Here is a 20,375-nt window from a genome sequence, read left to right as displayed (position 1 = left end):
GGGGAAACACCCTCCTTTGGTTCATGTTGACTGATGAGCTCCCTGGTTTCCAGGGTCTGCCTCCTCCCACCGGTCTTCAGGAATCCCTCACTCCCTCCACTCAAGCATGGACTCAGGGGTCAACACAAAGGAGACCCTTCCCAATTCCTCAGCAGATGGGGGAGATCTCATTTCTCCAGCAGAAATAATGATGGGGGTGTGTGTATGTGTTGTGCATGTGTTTGATATGTGGGTATATGATATGTGTGTATGGTATATATTTGTGTGTATAATGTATATTCTGTGTGTGTGATGTGTATGTGTATGATGTTTGTTGATGTGTGTATGGTGTGTATGTGTGATGTGTATGGAGTATGTGTATGATGTGGATGTATATGATGTGTTTAATGTGTGTATGACATGTGTATGTGCTGTGTGTCTGTATGGTGTATGTGTGTATGTGATATGTGTTTGATGTCTGTGTGTGTGTGTGTGCCTTATTATACATATTGTTCTCCCCCCACCCCACCCCTCTGACTTCAGAGACGGCTCCATTTTTACTTCCTGTCTTAAAGTCTGGCACACAGTAGGTATTTCATAACAGAAATATTTGGGGAAGTAAATTGAATTGAAGGAGCCTCATGGGGAGACTGTACACCCAGGCCTCTGAGAATTTGCAAGGGAAGGTCATGGGGAGGGGGTGATCATTTCCATGATAAACCAATAATTATCAACCCTCCCCAGCAAAAAACCAAGTATTTTTTTTCTGGCCACCCCAAATCTACCACAGTCACCATGAGAACTGTTGTACCAAAGAAAAACAAACTCTTTGTCTGATGGGAGAGAGAAGGGGAGCCTGCCATCATGACGTGGCAGCTGTGGGCATTGCCCATCCTGACTGCAGCCCCAAAGAAGTGGATCTCTTTTAGGGGATGAGGCCTGACTCTGGAAGCCTACACAGCTTGCATTGACACGCAGAACCTACAATATAAATATTTCAAGGCCTCTTCCAAAGTAGGCCACACCATCTCCTCGGGGAAAGGATTAGTCTGCATGGAGGAGAGAGATATTGGTTGGCATTGGATGCTTTTAGTGGTGTGGAGGCAGGAGATGCCAGGTCCCCAGCTCCTCCTCAGCATGATATTAGTGAAGGATTGGATGACTGTTTGCCCAGTGAAAAGCTGGGGCATCCCAAGCATGGGGGTGTTCACTGTTCCCAGTTGTCTGGATGAAAAAAAAAGTAAGCCTCTGGACTTTTCTGAGACATTTCATGAACTCATTGTCCTGGTTTACGTGAGAATGAAGTAAAAGATTAATTAAATGAGGTCTACAGATGTGCTTAATTTCTTAACTCTAAAATATCTTCTGATGCTGTTCTCCCACTCTCCCAGTCCTGTCTTAGATTTTCCTCCCGTTTCTGTTCTCTCCTGCCTTCTTGCAGCCAACATCATCTCTGCATTTTCTTTCTTGTCTGGCTACAGAGAGCAGATCTAAAGTTTGCTATTATAGTTCAAAGTGGAGTGGAGAGCAATGGAGAGCGGGTTGGCTTTCCAGTCAGGGAGACTGAGGTTTAGCCCCAGGTAGCCCTCTCAGGCAGCTTCAATAGTGCAGTTGGCCTGATCTCCCCAACAGTTAGTGCTACCCCTTCAGGCTAGCAAGTTGGGGGCATGCCCCATGGCAAGCCTTGGGAAGGCCATGGATTGGAAGGACATGGGATGGGCTGGCATCACCCCTGAAGAGACAACTTCATCAGTACTTTATATCTCTTCATCTGGGCCCATGTTTTGTCTCTGCAGTAGAATGGAAGCTCCCTGAGGGCAGGCACTGGTTCAATTTTTGTCTCTATCTTCTAGCACCCAGCAGAGGGCTCAGCACATAGTAGGTGATCAATAAAAGCTAATTTGAAAGCACTGAATTGAGTTTCAATCTGGGTCACTGGGAGGAGATGCCTCAGAGTTGTCATACCAACAAAATCACGGGCCCTTGACACACTGCCCTACGGATGCATGGACAGAATGTTGCTTTTCACCTTCAGAAGATTTAATGCTGGCTGCCCTCCCCGGGTACAGGAATGGTGTTTTTACATGCAAAGAAGAATAGAGAGATCAGCACATATTTCCAAGATGGAAGCGATCATCCGAAGCCAACAGAAATTCAGAATTCCTTGGCCACTTTGTTCCTATTCAAAAACTGAATGGCATTCCCTTCCTGAAGACTTGGAATCAGAACAAGAAAATCGATATTTTTGAATCAACTATTTTCAGACTTATGCTCATTGGTAAGTCTGTATGTGTGTGTGTGTGTCTGTGGGAAGAGAGGGTCTTAACTTCTAAAATGAATGAATCTTTTCTGAGAAAACAATCTAGTTATTCTCGGATTATTTTTTAGGTTTTTTTTTTTTTTTTTTGGCAAGGCAATGGGATTAAGGGGCTTGCCCAAGGTCACACAGCTAGGCAATTATTAAGTGTCTGAGGCCAGATTTAAACTCAGGTCTTCCTGACTCCAGGGCCGGTGCTCTATCCACGGTGACACCTAGATGCCCCTATTCTAGGATTTATTTGAACCAAGATGGTAGACTGCCTTGGATGGCAGACTAGCCATAAATGGTGGGCTAGAAACGGGACTTGATAATTTCTGAAGCCCTTATTGGGTCGAGTTTCACAATGATGCTATGATGATGTGAATAGGACAGTGACTGAGGCCCAGGTAGACCACATGACTTGCCTAAGATCACACAAGGAAGGATAGGATAAGTACTCAGACAAATCTTCTGAGTTGCAGCCCAGTGTTCTTGCCATTCCACTTTGCTGCCTCTCATTCCATCCTTTGTTATTAACCACATAACAAAATAGGTCATGATCCTAATTATAATTTCATTTCTCCTGAAGGTGAGTGTCTGAGTCTTACTTTGCCATCTTCACATTTCGTGCCAGCAAGCACAAGCCCAGGGTCCGGCAGGTCATCCCCCAGGTACACGTGGGTACCACGACACAGAATCTTGCCTCCTTCCTGCAGAGGGATGTTGGTTTCTATGGAAACAGCATTGGTCCCAATGACTGGTCGACTGGCTCCTCCTTGGCATTGGATTTTCCCACATTTAGCATCTCTGGGAAAGGGGAAAAGGAACCACAAATAGTGCTCAGAAAGCCAAGACCTCTCAAGAAGGGTGAGAATCCCCTCCTGAAAAGCCCCACTACCTCATGACCTACCTCATTTCACATTTGGCGAAGGAACTCTTGGAGTCCTTACCACAGTTTCCATAGGGATCTCCAGCAGAGTTGACTCTCTCAAAGCAGATCCCTGGGGCGGCTTTAGCGCCTGAAACCAAAGCAAATCACCACTTTCATCTCCTGCAAATGTTTTTAATAATTTCCTTTGAGCTGGTTTGGGCTTTTTAGGTGAAGGCAAGTTGGGTTCAGCTTACAGAGAAGCCCTTCCCCACATCTGGTCCTTCTCTGTATACTAAATGGCCTTGCCAAACCCTAGGATTTTCCCTGGTTCACAGTGTCTCTTCCATTCATGAGGGGTTCACGTCTTGCCTGGAGAGAGGCTGGGGATTGGGCGTCTCTCACCTAGGGCTCCCGGTGGACCTGTGGGGCTGAATTTCTGCCAATTCTTCTATAGGTACAAAGGAAGCTGGCCAACAGGCTTGCTGCCTTGAGACCTACCCCATTCAACTCGGCAGGGAGAAAAGACCCCAGAAGAGCAACATGACTCATGCTTGGATGTGATGAGAGAAGGCCATGGGCAAGTCTCATAAAGCACTTTCATTTCCCTGAGTTCTCAGGAACCTCAGTTGGCTGGAACCCCAGCTTATTTTACAAGGGAAGGATGAACCCCAGAGGCTGGGGGGCCTCACACCCAAGAATCATCCCATTCAGGGCTGACGACCAAGGCCCAAAGTGGTTTGGCAGCCAAACTGTTGGACGGACTCTGGCCAGAGAAGGAGGGGGTGAGGAGCTCATCGAGGTCTGCCCTGGCAGGGTTTTAGAGTGATCTCTGATCATCTGCTCACCAAGCTCCACTTTTTGAAGACCTCATGAGAAAATCAGGAAAAGTCCCCATTTACTTAGAATTTTGTTGTGATTCAAACCAGTTGCTGCCGGGGTGTGCATCTTTCCCCAGGAATGCTGGGATTTCCGCTTCAATCAATTACCAGCATTTCACACTCAGAAGCTTGACTAATAGAATCTCCTTCACTGAAAAGAAAGCTAATAATATTGCTGGCCAAATGGGGAATCTTGAAAAGATGTTGAGGAAACGGTCCCTCTCTTTGCCTAACATTTTATGCACTAAAATTAGAAAACTTGGAAAACCAGGGCACAAGAATTAAAAGTGATTTTCAAAAATTTATAAATAAGCCCTGTTATAAATTGAATTGCTTCGAGCTGGGAAAGTCGCAGGACTTCATCACTCTTCATCTCTGCCTTTGGCAACCATCTTCAAGACTGAGCTTAGGTCCCACTGCCTCCCTGGATCCTTCCTGATTCTCCCAGGAGTCAATGCCCTGCCCTATTACTATCTGATGCTTATTTACACATGTAACAGCATTGATTAAATATAGCTTGTTAGAGATAGAGAACTGGCCCCTGAGTTAGGAAGCCTCAGGTTCAAGTCTCACTTGTGTCATGCTGGCTGTGTGATCTTGGACAAGTCCCTTCACTTCTTAGGGCCCCAGACAACTCTCAAAGACTGTAAATCAGAGAGGAGGGGAAACCTTACTGAGAATTCCACGACATCAATGACATCACATCCACCTATCCCCCTTCCACAAATACACTCAGTACAGGGTCGAGTGCTAGGGTTACAAAGACTGAAATGAAACGAAATGACCTTTTGTTCTATTTGCAGAGACAATATGTATGAACTAATATATTTACAAGACACACACAAAGACAGAGAAAAAGGAAATACAAGATAATTATAGGGGAAGGATCCAGTAGTTGGCAGGAATCAGGAAACTAAGGATTTGTAGGGGTGAAAAGGGAGGAAATTCCAGGTCTAAGGGATGACCTGGGCAAAGATACAGTGATGAGAGATGGAGTGTCATATGAGGATAGCAAAAAGACTCCTCTGGCTGGACTATATAGAGTGGAGGAAGGGGGATAATGGGTTTGAAAGAGTAGGAGGTGCCAGACCCTGAAGGTCTGTGAGTGCCAATGGGAAGAGCTGGCGCTGGATCCTACAGGTCAGAGGGAGCCCTAGAACCTCATTTTGATGGTTGTTCCCCATGGCTTTCTGGACTTCCTTCAAGTTGTAGCTTTTCCACATTCCTGGAACACTCTCCCTTCTCATTTCCTTCTTAGCTCAAGTCCCACCTTCTACAAGAACCATTCCCCAGTCCTCCTCCATCTTTACTAGCTAATGGGAGTTTGGAAGCCCATGGGGCCAGAGCGTTAATCCAGCAGTGACTAGCTGACCAGAGCCGGAGCAGTTTTGCAGTTGAGGTGGGAGGCTGATCCATGGGGAGGAAAGTTCTGATGCTGGGAGCTGATGATGAAGGAGGTTGAAGCCATTTGCCCAAGGTCATGTATTAGTAAGTTTTGATCAGAGTCAGCACTTGAACCTAGGCCCCGGGAGTCCAAGTTCATTGCTCAATCCATGAAGTCTCACTGCTCTTCTGAACTTCATTAGACCGGCAATTTGAAATGGCTACTTGGGTAGGACCACAGTCTGAGCACTTTCTCAATTGTTAAGATCAGAAGGGGAAGGGAGATCATGTAGGAATGTGGATAATCCACAAACTGGATAAGCATTCCCTAAATAATAGTATTGATCCTGTCATTGAGCCTGCTTAATTCGGGGTTATTGAATGCCAATTTAGTGTCATGGGCACTCTTGCCCAAACTCTTTCCCTAAGATTAAACCCTAGCTCACTCATTAGAAGGTCATTGAACCCACAAGCCAGAAGACATTTAATGAGAATTCCCTTTTATTTCTTGACTTCTCATTAGAGAGGTAATTCACAGAGTGGTGAGTCCTGGGAGGTTAGTGAGCTCCAAACTTCTCTTATTTGCTATTGTTTTTTAGGTAAAAATGGAAGAATGGTCATGAAGAGCCCCGAAGGACTGATGTGTATATGTGTGTGCAAGCAATGCACGTATACATGAGCATACATGTATGTATGTACATGCATGTGTTATGTTATGTTATATGATACCAATTCACAGGGGAGGTGAGGATATTGGATCCAGAGTCAGAGGAGCTGGGTGCATGTAGAAGGGGTAGTTGGAAGGGTCTCTAGGAAGGGTCACATTCAGCTTGTGGTCATCTGTGGACCTCAGGTCTTTTTCTTTTGTATGTGTTCATGACCTGTATTCCCCTATGCTGGACTTGCATATATCTGAAGGGGGCAACCTTAGTTTTTCTTTATAAATGTTCTTTGTTTCCATGGGGCCATTTTTCTCCAACTTGTAAATGCCTTTGTGAATTCTAATTCTGATTACTTTTAGATTATGAACAACTCCATAACTTGGAGGCTGGACATTCCTGGTGTTTGTTTTTTTGTTCTCACTCTTAACTGGTGAGTTCCTAGAAGACACAGTGTGTTTATCTCCATCAGTTCAGTGCTTAGAGGTCCCCATGTGAGGATGAAATCTGAGGGAGCTACCACCACTTCCCTAGGGACTGTCCCTGGTCATTTGCTGATCTCCTTTCCCCCTGGGCACCTCTGAGTTACCAGCATCATGGCACCCCCTTCTCAGCCTTCACTCTTCTGGGAGAGACTCTTCTCTAGTTTTCAGGTGGCTGCTCTCCTGGTTCTCCTCCAACTGTTTGGGAGGTTAGTGAGCTCCCATTTCTTCTCATTCTTTTATTGGATCCTCCACCTCGGAACCCATGTTAACCATGGCATCTTCTCAGAATCTATTCTGGATTCTCTTCTCTTCTCTCTCTCTATTCTTTCCCTTGGTTTTGTCATCAGCTCCCAAGGACTCAATGACCACTTCTCTGCAGATGAATCCCACTTCTATAGATCCAGACCCAACTTCTTTCTCCTCTCCCCCAATCATACTTCCTCTGGTGATTAGTTTAATAACAAAATCAGAAGACTATTTTTTGTTTTACTGTAGAAGGAAATTCAGTCTTGGTTTTCTTTTTCTTATATTCTTTCTCTTTCCTTCTTAACTCGTTCTCTCTCTTTTCCTTGAACTATTTTCTCATTTATTTTTTTTTTTGCCTTTTTCCTTTCATTCCTTTGTTTTTCCTCTGTCTGTCTCTGTCTCTCTCTCTCTCTCTCTCTCTGTCTCTCTCTCTCTCTCTCTCTCTGTCTCAGCCTGGCTGCAAATTACTTTGTAACCTAGACAGGGTATTTACTTTGTTTTTTCCTCTTTCACATGAAGGGGGCTGGTCTAGATGACACCCAAGCTCCCTTCCAGCTCTAAATATACAACCCAATTTCTCATCATGTTAGAAGAATAAACTAAAACCTTATTTTCTCATTTATAATAATGGAAGCAAAAACCCATGAAGACATTTCCAATGGGCTTGAGACTCTTTGAACTGGACAAGTCAACTTGATGACACTTTGCCATGGGAAATGGCAGCCTTCTGCCCCTGGAATTAACCCTCTGCCAACCTTGTTTACATAAACTTCTCTCCCCTTTCCCTTGCTCTAGGGAGAATTTTAATGTACTTATAAAAAACCCTTGTAAATGGATCCATCCCTCGCCTTTCTTCGATGGGCCAAAAGATTGGGTTTTCAGCAGTGTCAGCTATATGATCTACTTAGCCTGAAAAACTGCTGGGGATCATGCACTAGGAGAATGAGGCAGTTCCTGGCTGGGCAGAGGGATGGGGGAGGGATAGGGAAAGAGAGAGGAGAGAAGGAGACTTAGTTTCAATCAGTGTTTAATAAAACACAGAAGTTGTGATAGACTCAAATAGTGAGAAAAGTGTTGGGCCTGGCAATAGGGATGCTGGTTTTCGGGAATGAGGAGGGACTGACAAGTACCAGGAAGAAATGAGGCACAAGGACCAAGAGGATTTGGAAGAAAAGACAAATATTTAAGTACATAGGCTGGGAATTGAAACCCAAACGCTCAGGCCCAATGCATTGTAAATAGATTTAAATGGCGTTGAAAAGCTTTCTACTCATTTTTCTCATTTAATCCTCACATAATCCTTTGAAGTGGGTTTTCTTATTGTCACATTTTTACAGACAAGGGAGCTGAGGCCCAGAGGTAAGGAGACTGGCTCAGGGTCACACAGTTGGGTAGGATTTGAACTCAGGTCTCCCTGCCTCTTAGTTCAGCTAGTTATTAAGCTATCCAGGCCTTGGGTGAAAATGGGGTTCAAAAAGGAGAAGACATATGTTTCAATGACCCAATAATTTTTGACTGTCCTATTTACATCAAGGTCTCTAAAGGGGGACTTTCATTGTGCCTCCAGTAGCTCCTTACTTCTGAACCATCTGCCCTATTTTAATGCCACCAAAGAAACCCATTGTGGGTCTGAACTCTCTCTGTACATCAGGCTCCTTTATATGGCTGCTGGCTCCCCTCGATAAGCCCTTGTCTTGATTCCCCTGGACTTCATTCTTTCTTTTGCTACCCTCAGCACTAGAACCCAGGAGGAAGTTATCAATACTTGTTGATTGATTGATTCCTTGAGTATCAACCTTGTACCAGGGCTCATATTTTAGTGAGAGGATGTCTCAGAATGCCAGGCCAGACATCAGGAGGGCTGGCTGCCATCCCTGGAGTCTCTGACATCAAAGACTGAATACCCTGGCCAAGTCATTTCCCTGCTCTCCTCAACTCACAGGCTCCTGGTTTAACACTGACCTGCTCAATGGGTTCTTTCCCTGAGGTGCTGTGGGACTCAACTGGGGATTTCTTGATTCTCTTTGTAACCACAGGTAATCCATCTCTGGAGGTTGTCCTTTGTGCCCACCCTGCAGAGCAGGAGCAAGAGGGTCAGGGGCTTCCAGTTTGGAGATTCTCTCTGCTAGTGCAGGTTGGCCACTCCTCCATGACTTAGAGTCTTGCAAAGTTGCACAAAGTACTGAGAGATTAAAAAAATGGTTCCAGGGAGCCCCAAGATAATAAATGTCAGATCTGAGTTAAAATCAGCTTCAGATACTAGCTGGGTGACCCTGGCCAAGTCATTTAACCTCTACTTGCCTCAATTTCTTCAACTGTAAAATGGAGATAATAATAGCACCTACTTCCCAGGGTTACTATGAGGATAAAATAGAAGCACTTGGCAAATCTTAAAAAGCTATATCAATACCAGCTTTTCTTCCTCTGGTAATTGTAATTATCTTTCTGTGAATCTTAAGGCATCTTAATTAGAATGTCTCCCAGATATTTCAGACATGTATTTTTGAATGAGATTTATCTATCTTGCTTTTGTTATTAGCATATAGAAATGCTGATCATTTTTGTAGGTTCATTTTTTTTATCCTTTATTAAAACAACTAATTGTCTCAATTGGTTTGCTGATTTTGTGGAGTCTTTTGAGTAAAACAGCGTGCTATATGTAAAGAAGGACAATTTCATCATTTTGACAATGCCTGTGCTTTAATTTTTTTGTTTCTTGTTAATATTGCTATAATTCTTTCTAGAACAATATCAAATAATGATGAGGAGAGAGGGCATCTTTGCTTTACTCCTGTATTTACTGAAAAAGTTTCTAATGAATCTCCATTAGTGGCCCTTGGATTTTAAAAATGTGCTTTGTGCACATTAGAAAATGATCTTCCTAAGCTTGCAAGTTTTGGAGATAATTTATATCGAGTGTTTAAAGCTCTATTTAACTGTTAGTTATTAACTATTAATTACATGAGATAATCTATATAAAGTCCTTAAACTCTATGTAACTGCTGGTTATTAATTGTTTATTGTTCTGAGCTCCTAACAGTTAGCCAGAGGTTGTACTCTCTTCCTAACTTTGCATTTATATCTATCTCTGGTTAACCCTTGGCCTCTTTGTAGTTGAAGGAAAGTTGGGTTCACTGGAAATGATTAGATAATGTAATAGATTATATGATAATGTTTGTAGAGAGGAGGAAAGGAGAAATTAGGGAAAGAGTCGACCTTTTGGGGAATTTCTTCAGAGTGGGTCTTCTGCTCAGAGATGCTTGTAGGGACCATGGCTATCTGTCATGTTTCCCTTCTTGGCCTGCCTTTTTCTCCTCTGTGGTGGGTTGGAATGCCATGCTTGCTCCAAAAAAGGATGTGGTTCTATGGAACCACATTCTGATTAGTTTGATCACCTATAGAGGACCTCTGGAGTGTGGTCAAGTTTCCTTGGCCTATCCTCATATGATTCTTGTGTTCTTATTATAGGACTTTCTCACACTTTGTCTAAGATCTATGGTCTTGATTTGGGGGTTATCTATGTGGTTATTTTGCTCTAAGTGGCAATGGGTTGAGTAAAACCATCAATTACTTCCCCTCTCCTTCATACAATATAGGTACAAAATAAATGCAAGGCAATGGTGGCGGGGGAGGTCCTAGGAGGTGAGGTGCTAGTATCTGAAGGCTCCACAAAGGCCTCAAAGGAGTCAATATGTGTAAGAGTCTTTAGCGAGAAGGCCTCTTGCCCTCAGATAGGCTAACATAACTGTTCAGAATAAAGATATTTTAACTCTTCAGGGTGACTATGGTAGGAACCCAGCTCTGGCCCTGTCACCTCTGGGATAGCTTGAGAGTTCAAGTTACCAAGCTGGGGTGGCAGAAACTGAGGTTTCCTGTGAGGATGTCCCCAGTAATACTGTGTCATAGTCCCATCCTGTTGATTTTCGTTGATCAACAAATGGAGATACCACTGACATCAAGAGGAAATGGGAACAAGGTCTAGGGGACATATGTGACTAAGTGGACTGAATTCTTCTTGTTTTCTCTAATTTGGAGGTTAAAGGGAAAGACCTTGGGGGTCACTGAGAAACTTTTAACTTGCCTGACCTCAGATAGCTTGTCAATAGTAGAACTGAAGTTCAAATTCAGCTTGGCTGCCTCCAATTCCTGGACTGTTTCCATTAAAGAAACACAAACTCTGAGTCACAAAGGGCTTCAGTGGCTCCTGAGTCCAAAACAAAGATCCCTCCTGAGGTGCTACCTTGGCCCTTACTTGCAGATTTTTACCCACACTCCCTACTGCAGCCCACAGCACTCTGGGAAGACCTAAATTGTGAGAATTTGTCTTTGTGTCTCATCCCTCTTTCTATGTCTCTTCTTTTCATCTTCAGGAGTCAAAGACAACAAATCTAAGTTCACTTCCTCAGCTGGCCCTCAGACATTTCTTCTTGCTCCCTCCCCCAAACCCTCCTCCAATTTTCTCTTTTCTATGCTAACCATTCTTTGAGCTGACCCTCATGTGGTATGAGTGAAGTCCCTCTGCCCTTCTACCTTAGCTAATTCAGTTTTCTTCCTTTTTTGGGTCACTCCTAACTTGCAGATAGCTTGTGGGCAGAAGGTAGGATGTCTTTTGGTTCTCTAACCTGGGAATTGGTTGTCATTTAAAAAATGTTTATGTCTTTTGACAAGTTTAGGATCTGTGACCTCAGCAAATTTTAGCATTTTGCAAAATATATCAACTTGCCACATGCTGTCAGGAGAGTGTTTGGGATGAACAAGAGGAGTGGAAAATGAAAGGAAATGAACCAAATCATTGCAGGAAAGAAAAATGAGGATGCAATCGTGGGGAAGGAGTGGTGATATCAGCAGGCAGGGAAGACAGAGGAAAAGGTTTGGGGAAATGGGCCTAGGAAGCAATTCAAGGTTAGGTGATTTTTTTTTTCTTTTTGCAAGACGATAAGGCTAAGTAACTTGCCCAAGTCATATAGTTTGGTAATTATTAAATGTCTGGGGTCAGGTTCTCCTGACTTCCAAGGCTGGTGCTCGATCCACTCTCAAAGTTACAATCCACGGCTTTGGAAAGAAGGCAACTAATGAACTGATTTCCAAGATGAAGGTCTCAATCGAGGGAAAAGTTGTTTTTCGAATTCCACTGAGTGAAGACTGCTTAACACCCTCTCCGACTTAGGGCTCTTGGACCCAACGCTTCCTGGGAAGAGCCATCCAAACGATGTGAACTTCCGTGACTGGAGGAGAAAGAAGGGGCCAAGACCCCTTCAAAAAACAGGAGCATGCTGAATGAAGACATGCTAAAGGTCTTTTCTACCGCTGACAGTTGCTACGGTAACCCTGAAAAAGATGAGAATCCTAGGAAAACACAGGAGGCCAGGACAAAGTTGGTGTGACAGACCCCAGGCTCTTTGCCAGGCCTGGCAGTGGCTTCTTTTATCTCCTATCCAGGGTCAAGGTAGCCCACTCTGCTCAGCACCAGTGAGGGCTTAAAAAGGCTGGTGGAAGGATGAGTGGCTGGGTGAGACTTTCTCAAGCCAACTCTGCTCTTGATTCACCAGGGCTGGGAGCAGCCCACATGGACAAGGCCATTGGGGTTTGTTGTCAGGGAAGGCTCCTACTCACACACACACACACACACACACACACACACACACACACACACACACATTCATATACATACTGCCTCAATGATTTACAATGTCAAAAGGAATGCTCAATGATGGTAGAACCTGGGAGGAGTACAGGAAGAGTGACAGCCAAGGTTATGGGAGCTGGGTTTTACCATTTAGATCTCCCAGGTAAGTTACTTTCTCAGGAAATAGATATAAGAATGCTCTCCTGCCCATTTACTCTACTGACCTCTCCTTCCATTGAATTCAGTCATGGGGATAACTAAGAGTTCAGAGTGAATAGCTTCCCATTGAATGAAAAACCATCTATAAACAGCCCTGTGATCATTCAAGTCAAGAACCACACTTTGTTTAAAACAAAAGAGAACAAAGACCTTGCCAGGCAGATTGGGAGGAGCTGGGTGAAATGGCCCATCAATTCAGTGAGCATGGCAAGGTCAGGAAAGGGCTGCTGAGTCAAGTGGGAGAGTCAGTACCATCGAGAGTAGGGCAGGATGGCCCAGCCCACTCACTCAGCAGAGACAGCAACCCATTAAAGTACAATTTGGCGTTAGCAAACACATTTTATCCTCAGTGATCAGAGGAGATGATAAAAAAAATAGCAACTGGGAAGGGAGCCTAGGCAGCGTCATGTCTATCAGCATCCGTGGGAGTCATGTGGAAGCCAGGGCTTTACTCCCAAGCAAAGTTAGGCTAGGTACCATGATCAACGGGACTTGGAGCATGTGTATTTGATTTTGATAATTCTAGGGTCTATAATGTTATCTGTCCATCCATCCGTCTATCCATCTGTCCATTTGTCCATCCCATCCATCCATCCATCCATCCATCCATCCATCCATCCATCCATCCATCCTTTTATATCTATCTACTTATCTCTAACACATCTATCTTTTTCTTGCTGTCACATGTCAATCTATTTTATATCTATCTACTTATCTCTAACACATTTATCTTTCTATCGATTATCAAACGTATTCACTGAGGATGAATACCACATTGATGGTAAAGTCTTCAATTTGTAGAAGCTACAAGTCAAGACTAAAGTGAAAGGAGTGTTGGTGCGTGATCTTCTGTTTGCCGATGACTATACCCTCAATGCAGCCTCTGAGGCTGAGATGCAACAAGGTATGGATCGATTCTCTGCTGCTTGTGCTCATTTTGGTCCAACAATGAACACCAAAAAAACCCAGGTGCTCCATCTGCCAGCACCACACCATCCAAGTGTGGAACCATTGATTACGGAGAATGGAGAAGTTTTGAGTCCTGTGGATAAGTTCATTTCCCTTGGCAGTGTCCTTTCTGGGGAGGTACACATGGACAATGAGGTTGGCACTTATATTGCCAGAGTTGGCTCAGAATTTGGGAGGCTCCAAAAGAAAGTGTGAGAGAGAAGAGAAAATAGACTGACCACCAAACTGAAGGCCTACAGAGTCATTGTGCTGATCTCATTGCTATATGCCTATGAAACCTGGACAGTGTACCAGCATCATGTCAGGAAACTGAAATGCTTCCATTTAAATTGACTTAGGAGGGTTCTGAAGATCACCTGGCAGGAGAAGATTCCAGTTCCTGAGGTCCTTTCTGGAGCTAAACTGCCTAGCATTCCAACATGATTACAGAGAGTGCAATTAAGATGGACTGGATACATTGTTAGGATGCCAGACGTACATTTGCCAAAAAGTAATTTTATGGCAAACTCACATAGGGCAAGTGTTTACAAAGGGGGTCAGAAGAAGCGATTCTGAGACCCCCTGAAGATCTCACTGGAGAAGTGTAGAATTGATTGTATACCATGGGAGACACTGGCACAAGACCAGCCAGTATGGCATGCCCTTATTAGTGAGGGGGCTGCCTTCTATGAGGGAGGCAGACTGGAAGCAGCCCAAAGGAAACGTGACATAAATAAATTTAGAGTGCCCACCCCAGGGGTTCCCATGGTCTGTTTGTGCCTGATCTGTGGTAGAGCATTCTGAGCTTGTACTGGGCTAAACAGCGATGGTCAGACATATTCTCATTTGTCTCTAATAAAGTGATGTTGTTTTGGTCTTCGTCGATAACAAAGGACAAGAACCAACCATCTTTCTATCTATTATCTCTAGTACAACTATCCATCCATCCATATTGTTGTCTATGTCTATCACTTCTCTCTCAATCTTGCTTTAAAGTTTGCCAAACACAATCAGCTAGGTGGTACAGTGGACAGAGAGCTGAAGTTCAAATCTGGCCTCAGACACTTGACATCAGTAGTGCAACCTTAGGTAAGTCCCTTAACCCTGATTGCCTTGCATCCAGGGCTATCTCCAGGTGTCCTGATTCCTATTTGGCCACTGGATCCAGATGACTTTGGAGGAGAATTTGAGGCTGGTGGCTTAGCACAGCCCCCTCACTCAAATGAAGTTCATATACTTGTCATGGCATCACCTCCCTGAAGTCATGGTCCTAGTCAAGACTGAAGGACAAACACTACCACCAATATCTTATCTAAACTTAACATCCCTGAGAGGAATAAGGCAGTATTCATGAGGTCTTACTTGGCCCATTTTACAAATAAGGAAACTGAGGTCCAGAATTTTGCTCACTATCCCAAAGCTGGTATATTTTAGGAGTGCAATTTGCTCCCAGCTCTTCTTGATTTCAGGAGTGACCCTTCCTTTGGGGGCCATGTTTCCTCATTGTTATTATTACTTCTTTCCAGAATTCTTTCTTCTCACAAAGATAACTTCAAGTTTGGATGCCAATAAACACAATGGGTTCAAGAGCAGCCCCCAGGGAAATGTGTCTCTGATTCCTCCTGCTCTGCCATTTCACATAGGATGTTTTAAACCCAAAGAGATGTTTTAATCATCACTCTTATTCGTTAATTGTTCTTTGCAAGAATCTTCAGAAAAACTCCAAGTCTCAATATGTCAGATTTTGTCTCTTGTCTCTTCTTGCTTCTCTGAGCCCAGGTCCTATCACTTGGGGTTGGGCAGTCCAGACCACCCAAGAGCTAGCCGACCAGTCAGGGGCTCGGACCCACCCACTTGGGGAGAGGGGTAGCCAAAAGCTGAAGTCAGTTCAGAGCCACAACAAGGTCTGAGCAGAAGAAATGAATCTGTCACATTAGGCAAATAAAACAGGGGAAAGGGATTATGAGATAGGGTGGAGTTGAAAATCTTGAGAAATAAATTAGGTTAAGGTTTAACTCGGGAGTTCTGGGATCTGGGCTAGATACAAGGATTTTCACTTTTTTTAAAGTTTGATTTTCTGAAGGTTATGGTAAGCAGAATAGGCAAGACCCTTGTGTCCTTGAGGGTTTAGAATCACAATTATTTTTTGTAGATGAAATTGTATCTCTTGCCAATATGCCTTGGCACAACAAGCCTGCCCTCCACAAGCCAGCCCCTGAGAACCCTGAGCTTCCTTCAGAGCACAATTCAGGTAACTCTATCAATCTTTCCCAGGCTCTCTTTCCGGCGATCACTGTATATTATTTTGTGTTTTCACTATGTGAATTTGTCAGAGGAAACATGGCTTCCAGATCAGGACCTGTTGGGCTCAAGTATCGCCTTTACCACATCCTGGTTGTGTGACCCTGGCCAAGTTATTGAGCTTGGTCAGGTCCGGTGGCTTGCTGTGGAGAAGGTAAAGGGACTTGATCCCTGGGAGCTCCTTCTACTGGTTAAGTTGCAGGCCCCGAAAACAACAGCTCCAAGTAACTCTGTATTCAGCTGTCTCTAGATAAGAGGACATCAATTGAAGACCATTTCAAACTGATTTGACAGAGCATTTATGGAACACCTACTGTATGACAGACACTATTCTATGCACCAGGTGTATCCTCCAATAGCTTCCATTCCAATGGAGAAAAGCACAATATAAAATGCAAACTAATTTGGAAGAAAGTTGTCCCTCTGCCCTCAGGGAGCTTCCTTTCTACTCTAGGAAAGTAGTTATTGGGGGAGTAGAAGACAGTTTTCAGACAGGGATTGCTTTTTTTTTTCCCTCTTTGTATTCTCACTACTCAACATAGGCCCTGGTATGTTGTGATTCAATTATTTTTCAGTCACACATCTCAGTGACCCCATTTGGGGTTTTCTTGGCAAAGATGGTTGGCCATTTCCTTCCCCGTTTTCAGATGAGGAAACCGAGGCAATCAGAGTACAGTGACTTGCCCAGGGTCACATGACTAGGAAGTGTCTGAGACTGGATTTGAACTCAGGTCTTCCTGAATCCAGGCTTGTCACTATCCACAACACTCCTGAACTGCCTAAGGCTGAGAATACAAAAGAAAATGTAGCCATTTCTGCCTCTAATAGGAAGAGAAAACACAGAAAGAACATGGAGGGATCACACATAACCACAGCTAGTCAAGGAGGTTTTCCATGGAGAGAGAATAGTGTCCATCCAGCCTCGGCTTTGAGCTTCCCCTTTGGGGAGGGGGCCCCATCTGCCAAGGGGGGGTCAGTTCAATTTGGAGACATCTGTCACTGGGAGGATGTTATCTGTTCCCAACTTCTTCCCCAGTTTCACAAGCCATATTTATTTCAGCATCCACATGGACATTTTGCTAGAGGAAGGGCCCAGAATGAGCTCTATTTCCAGTGCTCCTCCCCTTCCCTGGGGCTGATGGAGCCTGACTCCTAGGAGCCCCCTTACCTGGTCCCCAGAGAGTGATGCACTGTTGTTCATGGGTCTGGCAGATACCATTGTAGCAATAGCCATCCACACGGTGGCACTGGTGACCATCATGAAGGTACACATTGGCTGGGCAGTGTGGGTTAGCTCCAGTGCAGAATTCGGGCAGGTCGCAGGAGTTACTGGAGGCTCTGCAGGCTGTCCCAGGGGGCTTCAGCTGGAAGGAGAAAAATGGGAGCAAAGGTGTTATGAGAGAAGGCTCTCTGCCAGCATTGCTGGGGTGAAATATTGCAGAGTGATTTCAACATCTTCTCTGACAAAGTGCAAAAGCCTTTCACATTGCATTCCTTTGGCAACCAGAGAGCCAGAGAAATAAACAGGCTGATCTCAGATTGGTGGTCCCCAGTTCCACAGAGATACCTGGTTCACAAGAGAGCCAGTGAGAATAGGCTTTATTTTCAAACAGACATCTCTGTCACCTGCTGCTACCTCCAAGCCAGAGGTGTCTTTTTAGAAAAGATGCTTTGCCTGGCTGCCAATGGATGATTCGTACCAGCCTTACTTTTAGAAGAAACTGTATGGTTTTAATCCTGGGCTTTTGCCAAGTAGCTTTTTCCACACTGGCCTTTCAGCATTGAGGATATAGCCATCCCGTCACCCCAGTAAATTCAGTGGCACGATGGACGTGGCAAACCCAATGTCCATGTGGTAGTTTAGGGCTAGAATGGGGCTTTGAGAGCCAAGGATCCAAGGGGTTGAGCTACTTTGATGGTAGCTCATTTAGTCGGATGTGGTAATTGGAGAAGAGGATATCTGGATTAAGGAAGCCATTTGCCCAAAGACATAGAGCAGGACAATGGTCAAGTCTGATCTAGAATCCATTTCTGATGTTCAGTAAGCAAAGATTTTTCCAAGATGGTGCCTATAAGGAAACACTAACATTTGAAGCACAGAGCTCAGAGTGGATAGATGCCTAATGACAGTGCTTCTAGAACCCTAGCTAGAGGCAGGCCTTCCAGCACAATGGGTGCTCTGCCACCGATCTATTATTGAGAGTCGTGGACCAGAGTTGTCCAGGAGAGGTGAGCAAGGATGGGCTGGGACCTATATCATTTGAAGAAATACTCAAATCTCCAAGATCATGGATCCATCAGCGCTCACTGAAGACTCCAAAATGGTAAACCCTGGGCTGGCTTTTCTCTCCTACCCAAAATGATCCTGGGCATTCCTCTCCAGCCAGCAATAAGCAGGTGCTTGGAGGTCACAAGGAGAAATTCGGTCTTTCCTAACTTTACTCCTCCCTCAAAATAATGGAAAACAAATACAAAAACAAAAACAATAAAAATAAATTTTTAAAAGTTTGATTATGCAACAACTCTTTTATACTGATGGGCAGGTATAAAACCAGGAGTGAAAATTAGCCCAGGGTAGAGGAAAACACACAGTAGGGCACCCTGGGCTGGAGCCTGAACTCTGTAGTGTATGGGTTAGGAGGTCTGGTGCTTGCTCTGTGCCTCATATTCCTCAACTGAGATGTGTGTTAATCGCTAGGGTACCTTCCAGCTTTTGTTCCAACAATTCCAACAATAGGCTACGTTCTCTCTGTTGAATACTTCTAATTTATTCTGTTCATAACTTGGTCGTACATGGTTATTTTTATGTTGTCTTCCTCGTTAGCTGGTGAACTCCTTCAGAGCAGGGGCTATTTTTGTCGGGGGTTTCAGTACAGGGCTTAGAGCATCATAGACCCTTCACCGATGCTCACTGACTGGTTGGCCAGCAGAGCTTTGAATCCCAAAGCTTAGTCCTATGCCGAATTTCAGATAGAAACACAAAATGATGTTTCTAATCTGAATCCTAACACCAAGGCTGAGGCCTCGATTGACAAAGCAAACAAACGCAACTCCAGAAATGTGCTTATTATTTTCCTTATTATTTCTCCAATGGCACAAAAGGAAGAGATTCAAGAAGAGCGGAGAGGGCCGGAAGCTCCAGCACTGGGAGGTGAATACAAAGCTGGCAAGAGATCCTTTGGACAAAAGAGGGGGATCTAGGTAGAGATGAAATGTCACAAAGGATCCAGGGTTTTGGATTACACCTATGTTCACAAATTCCACGGAGGGAAATGATTTATTATGAGCTCTCGGCAATGGTGTGGCCTTGATTTCTCCATCTATAATGGGAGGGGGAGGACAAAGTGATCCTTCGGAAAAGTCCCTTTTAATTCTAATGATTGACAACTTAATGGCTAACAAGATTAGAAAATCAAAACCTTTGGTTTAAATATTTGAGTCCAGATTTTCAGAAGGTTCAAAATAGAATTAACTTTGGAAGTTTTTGTTTCCCCATGGTTCACAAAATGATGAAAGGATTAACAAAATGGTGCTACCATCGGTCAGTAAGCCAACACCGAGGAGCCGAAGGACGAAGATCACATGACCTGCCCACTCTGCTTGCCTTGCTGTCCCTCTGGGAAGGTAAAGGAACAATTAGTTTTTAAGCATCTACTCTGAGCCAACCATTGCGCTAAGGACATTTCATAAATATTTAATTTTTCAAGTGATAATAATAGAAATAATATTATTAACTGACATTGATACAGCCCTCAGAGAATTGCAAAACAACTTTACAAATATCATTGTATTTGAGCCTCACAACAACATAGGGACTATGGCATTGTGACTTCCATTTTATAGATGACAAAATGGAAGTTCAGAAAGATCCTGTTTCCTTGACCCAGGTCTAACAGGTAGTTTTATTTCAGAGCCAAGATTTGACCTTAAACCTTTTCTGACTATAAGACTAGATCCCTGTTGACTATATAAGGCTCCGAATTATGTATTTTGATTTTTATGAAAATATATTTTTATTTGTTGGGGGGAATGGGTTGTGAATTTGATGCCAGAAAAACTGGGTCCAATGCCTGCTGGGACACTTAGTAGTATTAAGTATAAATCTGTCCTTTCCTCTCTCTGAGACTCTGTTTCCTTTCCTGTAAAATGGAGGAAGTTGGACTAAATGGCTTTCCAGATCACCGCTGGCCATAATCCCATCTCCCAGGATTGCTACCCACGTGACCTTGGGATTGTCCTTGTTTCTTCCTCTGTAAAATGGTCCTGTCCAGCTCTAAATCTAGTATCCTGCTTCTTCCCTGGGCTCCTGTTTGCTCATCTATAAAGTGGTGAGGTTGGATTGGATGTCTTAGGCCACTTCTGGCTCAAAACCTATAATCCTTTGTTAACCATTCTTGCCCACTTGATGACCCAGGAAGGTTGTACCAAAGGCCTCTTCAAACTTGAGAGTCTCATAGAATGACCAGGCATTGGATGTCTGT

The 20,375-nt window shown here is 44.0% G+C and overlaps 1 protein-coding gene across 1 annotated transcript in view; it reads right to left on the bottom strand.

The window, feature by feature from the left end:
- The window catches only part of ADAM12 (ADAM metallopeptidase domain 12), a 371,590-nt gene that overhangs the window by 42,383 nt on the left and 308,832 nt on the right, over positions 1–20,375 (bottom strand). The window contains exons 14-16 of the mRNA XM_074232182.1: positions 17,063–17,258; positions 3,189–3,297; positions 2,887–3,085 (exon numbers count right to left, since the gene is read on the bottom strand). Coding sequence (XP_074088283.1) covers positions 2,887–3,085; positions 3,189–3,297; positions 17,063–17,258 — 504 coding nt within the window. The remainder of the gene's footprint in view (positions 1–2,886; positions 3,086–3,188; positions 3,298–17,062; positions 17,259–20,375) is intronic.

This window comes from Macrotis lagotis, chromosome 4 (genome assembly GCF_037893015.1).
Source record: "Macrotis lagotis isolate mMagLag1 chromosome 4, bilby.v1.9.chrom.fasta, whole genome shotgun sequence".
NCBI classification, from domain to species: Eukaryota; Metazoa; Chordata; class Mammalia; order Peramelemorphia; family Peramelidae; genus Macrotis; species Macrotis lagotis.
This window is presented reverse-complemented; position numbering and strand designations above follow the sequence as displayed.